We start from the raw sequence: 14708 nt of genomic DNA, 5'->3' as shown, positions 1-14708 counted from the left end.
TCCCACCCGGGCTGGCTCACCTGGGACCCGTGGAGACACTGCCCAAAGCAGAACAGGGTGTGAGGAAGGAGCTGCAAGGGCTGGGAACAGCCTCTGGTGATGACCCTTCTCTCTCTGATGGCTGTGGTGGTGATGAGCATCAAACCAAAGCCTCTAAGAAGTTGGCTGAAGAGGCTGTTCCTCAGGGTCCTGTTGGTTGTCCTGGGAAACCAATGCTTCCTTTTCCCTCCAAGGCACAGAGGAAATGCTGCAGGAATGCCACACATGGCTGGAGGAGGAAGGGGGGAGATTTGGGGTTGCCCCAAAGTGGGCGGGGCAGGAACCAGCCCCGTCCTGGATGGGGCAGGGGCAGCAAGGGGATTCCTGGGAAGCCCATGGAGGAAGGCAGGGAGCGCCAGGCTTGGATGGACAGCACCTTGTGCCATCCCCTGCTGTCCCCACCCTGACCCCTGCCCTCCCTGGTGTCCCCCAGCTTCGGCCTGGCCCCAGCAGCTCCTCTGCAGGTGCATGCACCTCTGGCTCCCAACCAGTCCGTGGAGATCTCCCTGCCCCTCAACACCGTGGGCTCCGTCATGAAGATGGAGCCCCTCAACAACCTCCAGGTGGGGAACACGGGGCTGTCCCCTCCTGGGGAGCTGGGGACAGGGCAGGGTCCCTTGCAGAGATCCAGAGGGAGGTGTGGCATCAGGAGCCAGGTGCTTGCTGCAGTGACACCTGGCTCCAGGGGGATGGGGATGGAGAATGGGGATGGGGATGGGGATGGAGAATGGGGATGGGACATTTTGGGATGGGGATGGGGATGGGATGGGAATGGGATGGGGATAGGGGTGGGGAATGGGGATGGGATGAGACATTTTGGGATGGGATGGGAATGGGGATTGGGAATGGGGATGGGATGGGACATTTTGAGATGGGATGGGACATTTTGGGAACCTGAGGAGTTGAAATCCCCTTGTCCTTCCACCCCAGGTGGCAGTGAAGAACAACATTGACGTCTTCTACTTCAGCACCCTGTACCCCCTGCACATCCTGTTCGTGGAGGATGGCAAGATGGGTGAGTGGGGTGACCATGGCTCCAGCAAGGTGTGCTCTCTCACCTGTCCCTAGGTGCCATCCCAGCCCCTGGAACCTTCTTGATCACATTGGGTGAGCCCCCAAAAGCAGGTGGCTGCCCTGAGGCTGCTGGAGCGGGTGGCAGGGTGACATACCTGGGCTGCCATGTCACCTGTGTGGTGCCACCTTTGGGGTGGCCAGTCTGGCAGCTCCCTCAGCGCTGGTGTCCTCCCTCCCTGCAGAGAGGCAGACATTCCTGGCCACCTGGAAGGACATTCCCAACGAGAACGAGACCCAGTTCCAGATCAAAGATTGTTCCCTCAACGCAGGTGGGTGCCACCCCTCGCAAGGACCTGGCTCGGGTCACACTTAACTCACCCTGTCCCCAGTGCCACATCCATGTGGCTGTTCAATCCCTGCAGGGGTGGGGACTCCAGCACTGCCCTGCACAGCTGTGCCTCCCTTTCCATGAAGAAATTTCCCCTAATTCCCTAAAACCCAATCTAAGCCTCTTCCATGATGAGGAGGAGAGGAGGTGGGGCAGGAGCAGGTCCAGGGGGAGCAGGGGCTCAGCCCAGCCCCTCAGCCTCTCTCTCTCCCATCCCAGATGCTGTGAGCAGCAAACTCCAAGGCAGCAACATCTTCACCATTGCCAAGAGGAACGTGGAGGGCCAGGACATGCTCTACCAGTCCCTGAAGCTCACCAACGGCATCTGGGTGCTGGCAGAGCTCCGGATCCAGCCCAGCAACCCCAGCTTCACGGTACATCCCATCCCCTGCCTGCTCCCGCCCCCGGGGCTGAGGGCACATCCCTGCTGTGGCACCTCCCCAGCTGCTGGTGGCGCTGGTGCCAGCCCCGCTGTCCCTCTCTCGTGGGGAGGGTGGCACTGGTCCTGTGGGGGGACAGCTGAGGGACACAGAGGGCTCCCAACCCACCCAGCTCCACGGAACCCTGTCCTGGGAGCATTCCCTGAGCAGGGATCTCTCCACACCTCACCCATGAGCCATCCCGGTGTCCTGCTCTCCCTGTCCCCTCCCCACGTCCCTGGCAGCCTTTGGGGTGGGGTGGGGCCAGCTGTGTCACCCTGACTCCTCTCTCTGTGTCTGTCCCCGCCGCCCGCCCTCGCCGGCCTTGCTGCTCTTGCAGGATTTGGAGGTTAGAGATTGGTTTTTCCCTGGCTTTGGGCTCTCCCTGGCTGCTGCCTGGATATTCCTCCCTCCCCCGATGTTTTCCCTGCCCTGCCAGTCTCCTGGTGCCTCCTGCTTCTCCTTCCCAGCAGGGCTGGCACAAGGAGGGTTGGGATGTCCCCATCGCCCTGCTGGTTTCACTGGAGATGGGGATAGCTGAAAATCCTTATCCCAGAGGATTCTCCATGACCTTTCCCTGCTTGAGGAGCTAATTGATTTGGGAATGATGTAACATTTAAGCAAACACCTGAAGGGCTCATTCCTCTTTGGAAAGGAGGATGTTTTTGGGGAACCCTTCACCCTGGAGCGCCAGGCACTGAATCCAATCCCAGAAGCTGGAGTGTTGCCCCTGCCTGTTCCCTGCCTGTGCTGCATGTGGATGGCTCTGCCCTGGGAGGGCTTGCAGGGCTTTAATAACCTTTTTCCAGCTGCAAGCAGGAGCTGGAGTGCCCCGTGGGAGGGAGGGAGGGAGGGAGCTGCAGCATGCAGGGCTCTGCTTTGGGGCTGGGGGCTCTCCAGTGTGGGGTGGGATGCCATGACCCCGCTCTTCCCTCTCTCCCCACAGTTATCCCTGAAATGCCGAGCACCAGAGGTGTCCCAGTACATCTACCAAGCCTATGAGACCATCCTGAAGAACTGAGGTGCTGCTGCAGCCCCTCCTCCTCCTCCTCCTCCTCCTCTCTCTCCCCTCCCTTTCCCGCCCGAGGGAGCAGGGCTGGATCTGTGTGCATCTCCCCTTTCCCCCCTGCCCAGGACCCAGCCCCTGGGGTTCTGCCTCTCCTGGGGGGCTGGGGGGAGCAGAGGGGGCAGGGGGCTGTCCCCAGTCCCTGCATCCCTGCAGCCATCCATGTGTGAGTGATGCCATGTCCTCCTCCTGGTGCTGCTCCCTCCATATCCCAGTTTCACCCTCCACATCCCAAAAAGCCCAGCTCCTGCTCCTGGCTCTCATGGAGTGCTGTCTGGTGGTGGGTTCAGCATTCCAAACCCTGGGAATAGCTGCTGGGGGGCCCAGAGTGCTGTGGGAGTGGCTGCAGATCCTCCTGGAGCCCTGGCATTTGGGGCTGGAGCAGGTGGGAAACAGCTTTGGCTCTCCCTGATTTTGTGCCCTGGTTCAGCAGAGCTGTGGGTGAGCCCTTCACAGAGGATCTCCTCCCCATGGGAGCCCTTCCCAAAGCTCCCAGAAGGGCTGAGGATCCCACATTTGAGGCTGTACTTAAGGTGCAAGTTAAAAAGGGCTTTTCCAGCCCCCTCCAGCCCCTGCCACGGGGCCAGGAGGGCTCTGAGTGTCCCTCCTCCCCCAGCCCAGCCCCACAGCTCCCTCTGCTCCCCCCTGGCACCCCTGGGTGCTCCCCTGGGGCTCCCACTGCTCCTTTCCCCCCCAAATCAAGCCATGGGTCCCCCCTCCCTGAAGCAGGAAATCTCTAATATATGAAAGATAAATATATTGTAATGTTCACTGGTTTGAGGCAATGTTGAATAAAGGTGACACCAGCCCCTGGGGACACTGCTGGGGTGGCCATGGCCCAGTGACCCCGAGGGAATCAGGATCCTGGGAGCTTCCTGCCAGCCCTGCAGGGCCAGATAAGCCCTCCCTGGGGCCAGTGGCCTCTGGCCCAGCAAGGCCTGACACAGCAGATGGGCAGGGCTGGGACAGGGACACGGGGCCAGCCCTGGGGCCTTGGGGACAGGAAGGGCCTGGAGAGCTCGTGGCTCTGCTCCTGGAGCCTCTCAGGGATCCACCAAGGTGGCCCTGCACTGTACATGGTGTCCAGTCTGGGTGCCCTGAGCCTCTCCTGGGGTTGGGGACAAGTGTGGGGTCCCCAGGAGGTGCTGCTGGTCCCTGTGGGGTGGGTGATGAGCAGCACCACCCAGTCCTGCTCTGGGACACCCCACAAATCACTGGTGCTGCTCTGGGGCACCCCATGGGCCACCAGCACCGCTCTGGGGCTGGACAGCAGAGCAGGTGTCCAGGGAGCACAGTGGACACCCTGCTTTGGAACCCACCCCCAAAGTCACAGCAGGGAGGTCACCACCAGCAGGTCTGGACCCTCCTGGTGACCCACAGCCTGCTGTGTCCCCTGGGCCAGCAGCCCTGGGGTGAAGGTGCCTGGCCATGGGGCACCTGGGGTCCAGGGACACCTCTGGAGGGGTCCCAGTGGCTGTGAGGGGTCCAGGACATTGGGACCCAGCTCTTCACTGTTGCCACCCCTGCTGGCACCCCCAGAGCCTCCTTCCCTCGGGCCTGGGGCTCTGAATCTCCCTGGACAGATGAGCAGACATGGTGGGCTCAGCTCCGTTGGTCTTTACTGGCTGGAGAGGACATGCAGGGGTGGGGGCCTCGGTGGCCTGGGCTGGGGACACAGCCCTGTCCCACCCTGGGGACATCAACACGAGCTGGGGGCTGGAGAGGGAACAGTGACCCCTCCTGCCCTGAAACGGGGCTTGTGGTGACAAACTGCATGTCCCCAAGTCATCTCAGGGGTGGAGAGGAGAGGCTGGAGAGGAGAGAGGAGAAAGTGGCCAAGGAGGTGATGATGAGGCCAAGAAGAGAAGAGGGGAAGGTCAAGAGGAGAAGATGATGAGGGAAAAGGATGTGAAGGCCAAGAAGAGAAGAGGAGGAGGCAGCCCAAAAGAAGAGAGGAGAGAGAAGATGAGAGGAGGAGGAGGAGGAGGAGGATAAGAATAGCAAGAAGAGGAGGAGAAGACAAGAAGAGAAGGTCAAGATAAGGAAAACAAGTGGAGAAGAGTGAGGAGATAGAGACCAGGAAGAGAACTGGGTGCTCTCTCTCCAGCCCCATTCCCAGCTCTGCCCTGACCACACGCCTGCCCTGACCACACGCCTGCCCCCCCTGGAGCTGCTCCCCAGGGCATGGGGACACCCCTGGCACCCTCTGGGGCTGGGGGCTCCTTGCAGGGCCCCCCCAATGCCAACAGTCACCGAATGCAGAAGTCCTGGCCACCCCAGCTCTGCAGGCCATCGCCTGCCCGGGTGCCACCTCCACCCTCCCCAGCAGCTCGGGGATGTCCCCAGGGGCTGCCAGGCGCTGCCACCGACCCCTCAGGGACCCCTCATGGCCACGCGTTCTCCTCCAGCCCCTCGCGCTCCCGCGGGGCCCAGGGGGGCTCCAGGAGGGAGGAGGGGACGCTCTGCGGAGCCCCCCAGGCCCTGGCGCTGCCGTTCGGGGCCCGCTGGGGCCGTTCCCCGTAGCCCCGGGGCGTGGGGATGCGGGAGGGCGCCCTGTGGGGCTGCGTGTCCAGCCGGGGCTTGGCCCAGGGCCGCGGCGGGGGCGCGGGGACCCCCGGCCCGGGGCTCTCCTCCATCTCCATCAGCTCGTCCTCCCCGGCGGCCCAGTCGGTGTCGGAGCCGGGGTTCCCCGGGGTGTCCCGGTTGTTGTCCCAGGAGGCCGGGAAGCAGCAGCTCTCGTCGGAGGAGCTGGAGAAGGTGGAGCGGCGCCTCGCATCCGCCAGGGAGGGGTTGGACGGCAGCGGGGGGCACCCGCCGTGGTTCCCGTTGTTGTTCCCGTTGTTCGTTGTTCCCGTTGTTGTTCCCGTCGCTGCTCCCGCCCCGCCGCCCCTCCTCTGCGGGCAGCCCGTGCTTGGCGAAGACGTTCAGGGAGGAAGACGAGGATGAGGAGGAGCAATAGGCCGAGTCAGCGGCGGCGGCGGGGGCGCGGGGGGGGCGCTCTCCGCGTCCCCCAGCTGCTCCAGCAGCCGCGTGTTGGCCAGGAATTCCTCCTCCAGCCGCTGGAACAGCCGCTGCTCCTGCCCGGGCTCCAGCCAGCGCGGGGCCCGCAGCCTCCGCGCCAGCTCCTCGGGGTCCCCGGCGCCGGGCCGGGGGTCGCGCCGCCCCCCGGGGCTCCCGGCCGCGGCCGGCTCCGCCCGTGCCCACGAGTGCTGCCCGTCGGGCCGGCGGCGGATGAGCAGCAGCGGCGCCGAGCCGCGCCCGGGGCTGCGGGAGGCGCGGGGGGAGCCCGGGGCGGGGGCGTCCGGGGGGTCCCGGCGGGCCGGGGGGCGGCGGGGGCCGCTCTGCGCCGAGGCGGCCGAGGAGTCGCTGTCACCCGAGCAGCGCCGGGAGCGCGCGGGGGCGCGCGGCCTGGGGGCGGCACGGGAGGGGGGGGAGTGAGAACACTGGGGTCCCCCCCCCCCCCAGGGCACCCCCCGATTGCACAGCCTCCATTAACCCCCCCACTGGTACCCCCCTGGCACCCCTCCTCGTGGAACCCCCCCCAGTGCCCCCCATTGCACCCCTCCCCACCCAACCCTGCCCATTCTCTCCCATGGCACCCCACATTCCTTCCATTGCACCCCACTTCCCTCCCCACTGCACCCGTTCATTCTTCCCCCTTTATCCCTATTCCTCCTCACTGCACCCCCATTGCATTCTCCCCCTTAAACCCCATTTCCATCCTCGCTGCACCCCCGCCGAACTCCACATTGCCACTATGGAACCCCATTTCCCTCCCCTTGCCCCCCCATTAAATCCCCCCGTTCTCCCCCTTCACTGCCCATTCCTCTTCCCTGCACACCCCAGAACCCCATTTCCCTCCCCACTGTCCCCCATTTCCCCCCTCCATTAAACCCCCACTGAATCCTCCCATTCCACTCTCCTTCTCCCCCCTCAGCCCCCGCCCATGGCACCCCATATTCCCTCCATTGCACCCCACTTCCCCCCATTGCCTCCCTTCTCTGAACTCCCCCATGGCCCCCACATTCCCCCCCTGCCAATCACATCCCCCTCCATTTCAAATCCCACTGGACCCCCATTTCCCCTACTGCCCTTTCATTCCACCCCCTTGTTCCCCCACTGCACCCCAGTGAACGCCTATTGCCCCCCACTGCCCCCCTCCATTGAACCCCACGAAACTCCACAGCCCCCCAACGCACCCCCCATTTCCCCCTTGTAGCCCCCCTTCCCTTCCCCTCCTGCTCCCCACTATTCCCTCCATTGATCCCCCAATGCTTTCCCCATTTCCCCCCTCCCACTGCCCCCCATCACCTCCCAGTGCCCCATTGCTTGTCCCCATAGCCCCCCACCGAACCCCCATTGTCATCCTCCATTTCCCCTCCCCTGCCTTCCCTAACTGCACCCCCATTCCCCCATTCTTTCCTACTGCACCCCCATTTCACCCCAAATTCACCCCACTGCCCCCTCAGTACCACCCACTGCCCCCCATTTTCCCAACGATTTCCCCATTGCATCCCCCAGCGCACCCCCAGTTCACCCTCTCGTACCTCCCACTGCCCCCAGTGATCCCCCCATTTGCTCCTCATTTCCCCCCCACGGTCCCCAGTGATTCCATTTCCCCCTCACTGCCCCCCCACGATCCCCCCAGTGTTCCCCATTGCATCCCCCAGTTCAGCCCAGTTACCCCATTCCACCCCAGCACCTCCCACTGTCCCCCTCACTGCACCCCCACCGCCCCCCAACGCTTTCCCCATTACCGCCCCCGTTTCCCCATCCCCTCCGGGGGGCTCAGCCCTTCCGCGGGGTCTCGGTGCAGTTTTGGGGTCCCCCCCAGCCCCGGGGGGGCCGTACCTGAGCGTCCCCGCTGCCCGCGGCTCGGCGGGGCTCCGGGAGGGGCTGCCGGAGCAGGGGGCGGCTCCCCCTCGGGGGGGCAAACCCTCCTGCCGGGGGGGCTTCGGGGGGTCCCCCCGGGGCTGGGGGGGCCCGGCGGGCCGGGGGCGCCGGGGGACGCTGGGGCTGGAGGCGCGGGACGAGGAGGAGGGGCCGGGAGCCGCTTTTTGGGGGGACATGCCCGGGGTGCGGGGCTGGGGCAGGCGGTGAGCTGGAAGGGACAGGGGGAGGGAGGTCAGCGACCCCTCCCCTCCCAGCATCCCGATTTTCCAGCCAGGCTATTCCCGGAGGTGGTGACGCCTTGGGAATTTGGGGGAAAACCCCACTTTTGTCACTCCCCTTTTTCCCCCTTCCAGCAGGATCAGTGCCCTGAGGAGCCCAGCCCCAGGGAAGGGAACCCACAGGAAATCAGGGAGAACCATGGAGAACCAAGGAAGGGAACCCATGGGGAAACAGGGACCAGAACCCCACAGAAAAACGGGGAGAACCATGGAGAACCAAGGAAGGGAACCCATGGGGAAACAGGGAACAGAACCCCACAGAAAATCAGGGAATGGAGCCCCATGGAAAATCAGCAACAGCGTCCCAAGGAGAGCCAGGGAATGGAACCCCACAGAAGATTAGGGAACAAAACCCCATAGAGAACCAGGGAGAATCTGGGAACAGAACCCATGGAGAACCAGGGAATGGAACCCCACAGAAGATTAGGGAACAAAACCCCACAGAGAACCAGAGAATGGAGCCTCAGGGAGAATGGAATGGAATGGAATGGAATGGAACGGAACCTCACAGGGAATGGAACCTCACAGAAAATCAGGGAACAAAACCCCACAGAGAACCAGGGAGAAGAGCCCCACAGACTCCCACAAAACCCCACAGAGAATGGAGCCCCAGCAAGAATCTGGGAACAGAATCTATGGAGAACCAGGAAATGGAACCTCACAGAAAATCAGGGAGCAAAACCCCACAGAGGAACCAGGGAAAGGGGCCCCAGGGAGAATCCAGGAATGGAACCCATGGAGAGCCAGGGAATGGAACCCCATAGAAAATCAGGTAACAAAACCCCACAGAGAACCAGGGAGAAGAGTCCCACAGAGAATCAGGAAGAGCCCCAGGGAGAATCTGGAAATGGAACCCATGGAGAGTGGAGAACCAGGGAATGGAACTCCACAGATCAGGGAACAAAACCCCAGAGAGAACCAGGGAAAGGGGCCCCAGGGAGAGTCCGGGAACGGATCCCATGGAGAGCCAGGGAATGGAACCCCACAGGAAATCAGGGAACAAAATCCTATAGAGAACCAGGGAAAGCCAGGGACTGGAAGCCCATAGAAAAGCAGGGAACAAAACCCCAGAAAGAACCAGGGAAAGGGGTCCCATGGAGAATCCAGAACGGATCCCATGGAGAGCCAGGGACTGACTGGGAGCCCCCAGAAGCCAGGATGGTGGCAGGGGATGGCCGTGGCTGCGGGGTGACACTCACAGAGGGCAGCACAGCGACACGGGTCGTGCTTGTCCAGGTAATGCTCCAGGGTGTCCCAGCCGCCGCCCACGCGCACCATGACGTGGCTCCGCAGCACCTGCGGGCAGCGCTGTCACCTGCCGGGCCCCAAACGCCACCAAAGGCACCCCAGGACCCCGGCGTGGGCGGGAAACCCAGCTCGGGACCCCGCACACCCTGCCCGGGAGCGGGGGAAGAGAGGGCAGAGGGGCACGGTGTAAGGGGGGCACAATGGGGTCAGGGGGACAATGGGGTGAGGGGGACAATAGGGAGAGTGGGGGACAATGGGGTCGGGGGGACAATAGGGAGAGGGGGGACAATGGGGTCGGGGGGACAATGGGGCGATGGGGGGGACAATGGGGTAAGAAGGGGACAATGGGGTCAGGGGGGACAATGGAGTTGAGGGAGGACAATGGGGTGACGGGGACAATGGGGTGAGGGGGGACAATGGAGTTGAGGGGGGACAATGGGGTCAGGGGGGGACAATGGAGTCAGGGGGGGACAATGGGGTGAGAGGGACAATGGGGTCAGGGGGGGACAATGGGGTCAGGGGGCGGCTCTCACTCGGACGAAGATGAGCGTGTTGGAGTCGCCCACTTTGTACTTCCCCTCCGAGACCTTGACCATGGGGAATTGCGAGGGGCAGGAGCAGCAGCCCAGGATCTCCCGCACCTGTGGGCACACAGGGGAGGGGTCAGCGGGGCGTGGACGCCCTGCTGTAGGATCGGCGGGGTCCAGAACCCCTTATAGGGCTGGTGGGGCACAGACCCCTGTTACAGAGCTGCTGGGGCACACCCCCTCCCATTATGGGGCAAGCAGGGCATTGACCCCCCCATTATAGGGCTGGTGGGCATAGAAACCCCCCTATAGGGTCAGTGGGGTACAGACCCCCTGTTATGGGATCAGTAGGTACAGACCCACTGCTATAGGGCTGGTGAGCATAGAACCCCCCTATAGGGCCGGTGGGGTGCAGATCCCCCAGTTATAGGGCCGGTGGGCACAGAACCCCCACTATAGGGTCAGTGAGCACAGACCCTGGTATAGGGCTAGTGAGGCATGGACCCTCCACTATAGGGCCGGTGGGCACAGGAACCCCTGCTACAGGGTCGGTGGGGCACAAACCCCCCTGTTATAGGGCTGGTAGGTCATGGACCCTCCACTGTAGGGTCAGTGGGGCACAGACCCCGCTGTAGGGTCGGTGTGGATCCCCACTATAGGGGCAGCCCCTCAGACGGGCACACATGGAGGGCTCTGTGTGCCCCCCACGCTCCGTGGGGAGCGGCTGGGGGGGCTCGGGGGCAGCGGGGCCGGGGTCTCCTCCCATGGCCGGGCACCCCAGCAGGCTGAGAACGGGCACAGCTCTCCTCGTTTGGGGTCCACACACACAACATCCCCCACCCCACTGATGCTGAACCACGGGGGAGTCACCCCCAGATCCCCCCCATGGGGCAGGACCTGCATCCACCCACAGAAATGGGGTCAATCCCGGGGGGTTTTGCCTCCCTCTAAACCTGCAGGTGTGGCACGGGGAGAAGCGGAGCGGGAGGGTTTGGGGGGCCGGGCAGGGCACCCCGGGGCTGTGGGGTGGCCGGGCAGTGCCAGCTGCCGGCTCTATCCCCGGGCTGACGTCAGGGATTAACCGGGAGCCACGGGGGGACGCGGGGACGAGGCCGATCCTGCCCCGGCCCGGGGCTGCGGGGGGGACACGGCGCCGCCTCGCCCCCAAATTTGGGGTTTCTTTAATAATTCCGTGATTTTGGGGGGTGGGGGATCTTCCCGCGGCTGTGCCCATGGCAGCGGTGAGACGACGGAAGGATGTGGCCGCTCCGGTTCCCATCCGGGTGACACGGATGGGAAACTGGGGAAACTGAGTCACGGAGTGCGAGGGGGGGGAGGGCTCTGCAGTGAGGAGGGGTCGTGACCCTGCTGCCACCCCGGGGGGGGCACCTGGGGACGCGGCGAGCCGGGTCCTGCTCCGCCAGGCTCCTCCCCAGCGCTGGCGCTGCCCATAAAAGCCGATGGCGAGGAATTACGCAGCCCGGAAAAATGCAGCGCCCGGCCAGGGGGGCTTGGGGGGGCAACAGCCACGGGGGAGCCCCCCCGAAACGGCCCTGGGCGGAGGGGGGGGTCAGGATGCTCTTTAATGAGGGACTTAATGAGGAATTGGGGTTTCAATTAAAAAAAGGCTTAGGGAGGCAGGGGAAGGCAGAGCCCCCGTGTCCCCCCCGGGCAGGGTTAATCCGCTGCCTCACCCGCGGGACGGATCCCGCACCCGCCTTTAATCCATCCTGAGCTCCCGGCCCGGCGGGGTCCCCGCACCCCCCTCCTGACACCCCAAACTGTGGCTGGGATGTCCCCATGTCCTCCCTGGGGACAGCAGCCCCGAGGAGGGAGGAGCGGTCCTGGGTGGGGACCGCTGTGGGTCACCCCTGACGGGGAGCAGGGCACAGGTGACACCTGTGTCCCCACTGTGATTCTGGTCACAGCCACCAAAACAGAGTCAGGAGGCTCCACGGGAGCCTGGGTGGGTGGGGAGGAGCTGCCGTAGCCATGGAGAGCTGGGATGGGTGGGTGGAGCATGGACCACAGCGGTGGGCAGAAGATCCTATGGACCACAGGGGTCACAGTGACACGTGGGACCTCCCCCGGACCACTGAGTGCCCTTTGGATGGACAGGAGGGACTTCTTGGGGGTCACAGGGACAGGTGGGACCTGCCAGGGACCATAGGATGCCCCACTGGGGGGGACAGGTGAGAGCTCCCATGGATCATGGAGCACCTCATGGGGCACACAGACAGGACCTCCCAGGGGCCACAGAGACAGAGAGGACTCCAGGGGACCAGAGAGATGGGTGGGACCCTCCATGGACCCTGCTGGGTGGACAGAGACAGGTGGGACCTCCTAGTGACCACTGAGTGACCATTGGGTGGACAGAGAGGTTCTCCCATGGGCCATACACAGGTGGCACCTCGTAGTGACCACCGTGTGGGCAGGCAGGACCTCCCAGGAGGCAGAGGGCACCCTGCTGGGCGGACAGAGAGGAGCTCCCATGAAGCACAGAGCTGCCCGCTGGGTGGCTGGGCAGGAGCTCCCCTGGAGCACCGGGCGAGGCCCGGCCTGGGCGGCCGCAGGGCCCTCACCCAGGCGCAGGGCTCCGCGGGCAGCGCGTGTCTCACCAGCTCGTCCAGGTTCCTGAGGTCGCACAGGGCCATGGGCCGGGCCTGGCTGGGGAAGGCGCCCGCCCGGGGCTCCCGGCTCTCCCGGCGCGCGCCCAGCGCGCCCTCGGCCATTTGGTCCCTCATCTCCTCCTCGATCTCCTCCTCCATTTGGATCAGCATGGGGGCCAGCATGCCGAACTTGGAGCCCCTCCTGGCCACCTCCAGCAGGCAGAGGACAAAGTTCTTCTCGTTCTTCTTCAGCACCAAGTCGTTGGTCTCGAACATGAGCACGTCCTGGATGCCCAGGTCCTGCCGGCACCACTGGATGAAGTTGGAGACGTTGTCCCTGGCGATGAAGGAGCCGGGCACCACGTTCTTGGCCTGGAACACCACCTCGTTCTGGGGCACTCGCATGCGGGCGGCCGCCTCGGGGTGCCGCTCCTGGAAGTCCAGGGCGGTGCGGTTGACGTTGTTGGCGTGGCGGCAGAGGTGACAGCCGGTCTCCAGGCTCTCCAGGAAGGTGTCCACCTGGATGTCCAGGTCGTAGAGGGTGTTGAACCACTCGGCCAGGTCCTCCTTCATGGCCTCCAGGTACTCCTCGCTGGAGCGGAAGGGGCGGATGCTCTTGGAGGCGGCCGACTGGATGTGGCTGGGGTCGGCCATGGCCAGGTGCCTGCGGGGGGACAACGGGGGCTGTCATGGGCAGGAAAGCCCCAAAGCCCCCCCCAAACCACCCACCAACCTCAGTGACCCCTCTGTGCCTCAGTTTCCCCCACATGTTACCACCACCACTGCCACCCCAACCCCTCTGGGACCTGGCTGATCCCAGCCAGGGCCTGCAGCCCCCCCACTCCCTGTCCCTCCACCCCGTGTGTCCTCCCCACAGCCCATGTCCCCTCCCCTCATGTCCCCCCACCATACTTTGCCCCATTCTCCATGTCCCCCACTCCACGTCCCCTCATCCTGTGACCCCCCCCAGGTTAATGAGTCCCTTGTCACCCATGCCCACCCCTGGGCACAGAGGGCACATCCCTCCCCAACCCCGCCCTAAAAGCTGCCCAGTCATGGTGGGTGTCCCCACCCTGGAGCAGGTGACACCACGAGGGATGGCAGTGCCAGGGGCAGGGAGCCCCCCCCTTTACCCTAGGGGGGGTTCAACCCCGAGGGGCTGCAGGGGGTGGGGGGATTGGGGTCCCAGCACTCAGCAATGGGGTGGGGGCTGCACGTCGGGGAGACCCCCGGCTGTCCCTGCCCTGGGGTGGGGGTACAAGAGCCAGGGACGGCTCAGCAGGGGCGTCACCCTGACCTCCACTGCCACCCCCAGCCCAGCCCCACACCCTGGTAGGGGGGTCCTGCCCCTGGGGTGTTCCTGCTGCCGAGGGGGTGTCCCCTACCCTTGGAGGGGTGTCCCTGTTGGGGAGGGTCCTCTCACCTGGGGGGGGTGGCACTGCCACCCTCGGGGATGGGGGGACCCTGTTGGGGGGTGGTCCCCATCCCTCCAGAGTGGGGGATCCTGTCGGGGGGTGTCCCTTTCCCTCGGGGAGGGGGTGTCCCTGTCGCGGGGTGTCCCTTTCCCCCGGGGGGGGCTGTCTCTGCCGGGGGGTCCCTACCCTCGGAGGGGGGGGGCTGTCCGTGCTCGGGGGTGTCTGTATCGGGGGTCCCCCTGTCCCCTGGGGGGCGTCTGTCCATCCCTGGGGTGTCTCTGTCTCGGGGTGGGGGGGTCCCTTTCGGCGCTGGGCTCCCTATTCCGGGCCGATCCAGCGGGGGCGGCGGGAGGGGATCCGCACCTGCGGGGACACTGGGGAGGGGACACAGGGCCCGGGGCCACCCGCCGACCCCCCCGGCCGCACTCACCGCCGCCGCTCCGCGCTCCGCTACGGCCGGGCCGGGCCCGCTCCCCGCTCCGGGCCGGGCCGCGGCTCCCAGCGCCGGGGGGGCCCCGCCGCGGCCCCCGCCGCCATCGGCCGCCCGCAGCGGCCCGGGGGGAGCCGGGGGGGCCCGGGGGGCGCCCAACGAGGCTCGGCCGCCGCAGCCCCGCGGAGCCGCCGCCGCCGCCGCCGCCGCGCCCCGGCCGGGAAGTTGGAGGCGGCCCAGAAAGGGCCGGGACGGGGGCGGCGGCGGCGGCGGGCGGGGACGGGAGCGGGGGGGACACGGACATGGGGGGGGGGGGACAGGGACATGGCCCGGAGGGGGGGACACAGACACGGACACGGGCGGGGGCGCAGCACAGACAGAC

At 65.3% G+C, this 14708-nt stretch overlaps 2 protein-coding genes and 1 non-coding gene across 5 annotated transcripts in view; 2 read left to right on the top strand and 1 right to left on the bottom strand.

Moving 5' to 3' along the window:
- The window catches only part of AP1B1 (adaptor related protein complex 1 subunit beta 1), a 28275-nt gene extending 24578 nt beyond the window's left edge, over window positions 1-3697 (top strand). For all 3 annotated transcript variants that reach the window (XM_054516758.1, XM_036393235.2, XM_054516759.1), the window contains 5 exons: window positions 473-602; window positions 970-1054; window positions 1296-1382; window positions 1661-1815; window positions 2807-3697. In XM_054516758.1, the coding sequence (XP_054372733.1) occupies window positions 473-602; window positions 970-1054; window positions 1296-1382; window positions 1661-1815; window positions 2807-2881 (532 nt within the window). In that variant the 3' untranslated portion in view covers window positions 2882-3697. The remainder of the gene's footprint in view (window positions 1-472; window positions 603-969; window positions 1055-1295; window positions 1383-1660; window positions 1816-2806) is intronic.
- LOC118693231 (small nucleolar RNA SNORD125) lies at window positions 80-184 on the top strand. The gene has a single exon (XR_004981240.1). It is a non-coding gene; the product is annotated as a small nucleolar RNA SNORD125 (small nucleolar RNA).
- Window positions 3698-4528: 831 nt separating the features above from the next.
- Window positions 4529-14293, bottom strand: GAS2L1 (growth arrest specific 2 like 1). Its single transcript, XM_054516760.1, is given in 9 exon segments — window positions 4529-5787; window positions 5789-5902; window positions 5905-6334; window positions 7778-8027; window positions 9297-9393; window positions 9879-9986; window positions 12455-13145; window positions 14083-14096; window positions 14099-14293. Coding segments are annotated over 9 exon segments (2244 nt in total). The 5' UTR covers window positions 14162-14293; the 3' UTR covers window positions 4529-5310.
- Window positions 14294-14708: the final 415 nt, after the last annotated feature.

Source organism: Molothrus ater, chromosome 18 (genome assembly GCF_012460135.2).
Source record: "Molothrus ater isolate BHLD 08-10-18 breed brown headed cowbird chromosome 18, BPBGC_Mater_1.1, whole genome shotgun sequence".
Classification (NCBI taxonomy): domain Eukaryota; kingdom Metazoa; phylum Chordata; class Aves; order Passeriformes; family Icteridae; genus Molothrus; species Molothrus ater.
This window is presented reverse-complemented; position numbering and strand designations above follow the sequence as displayed.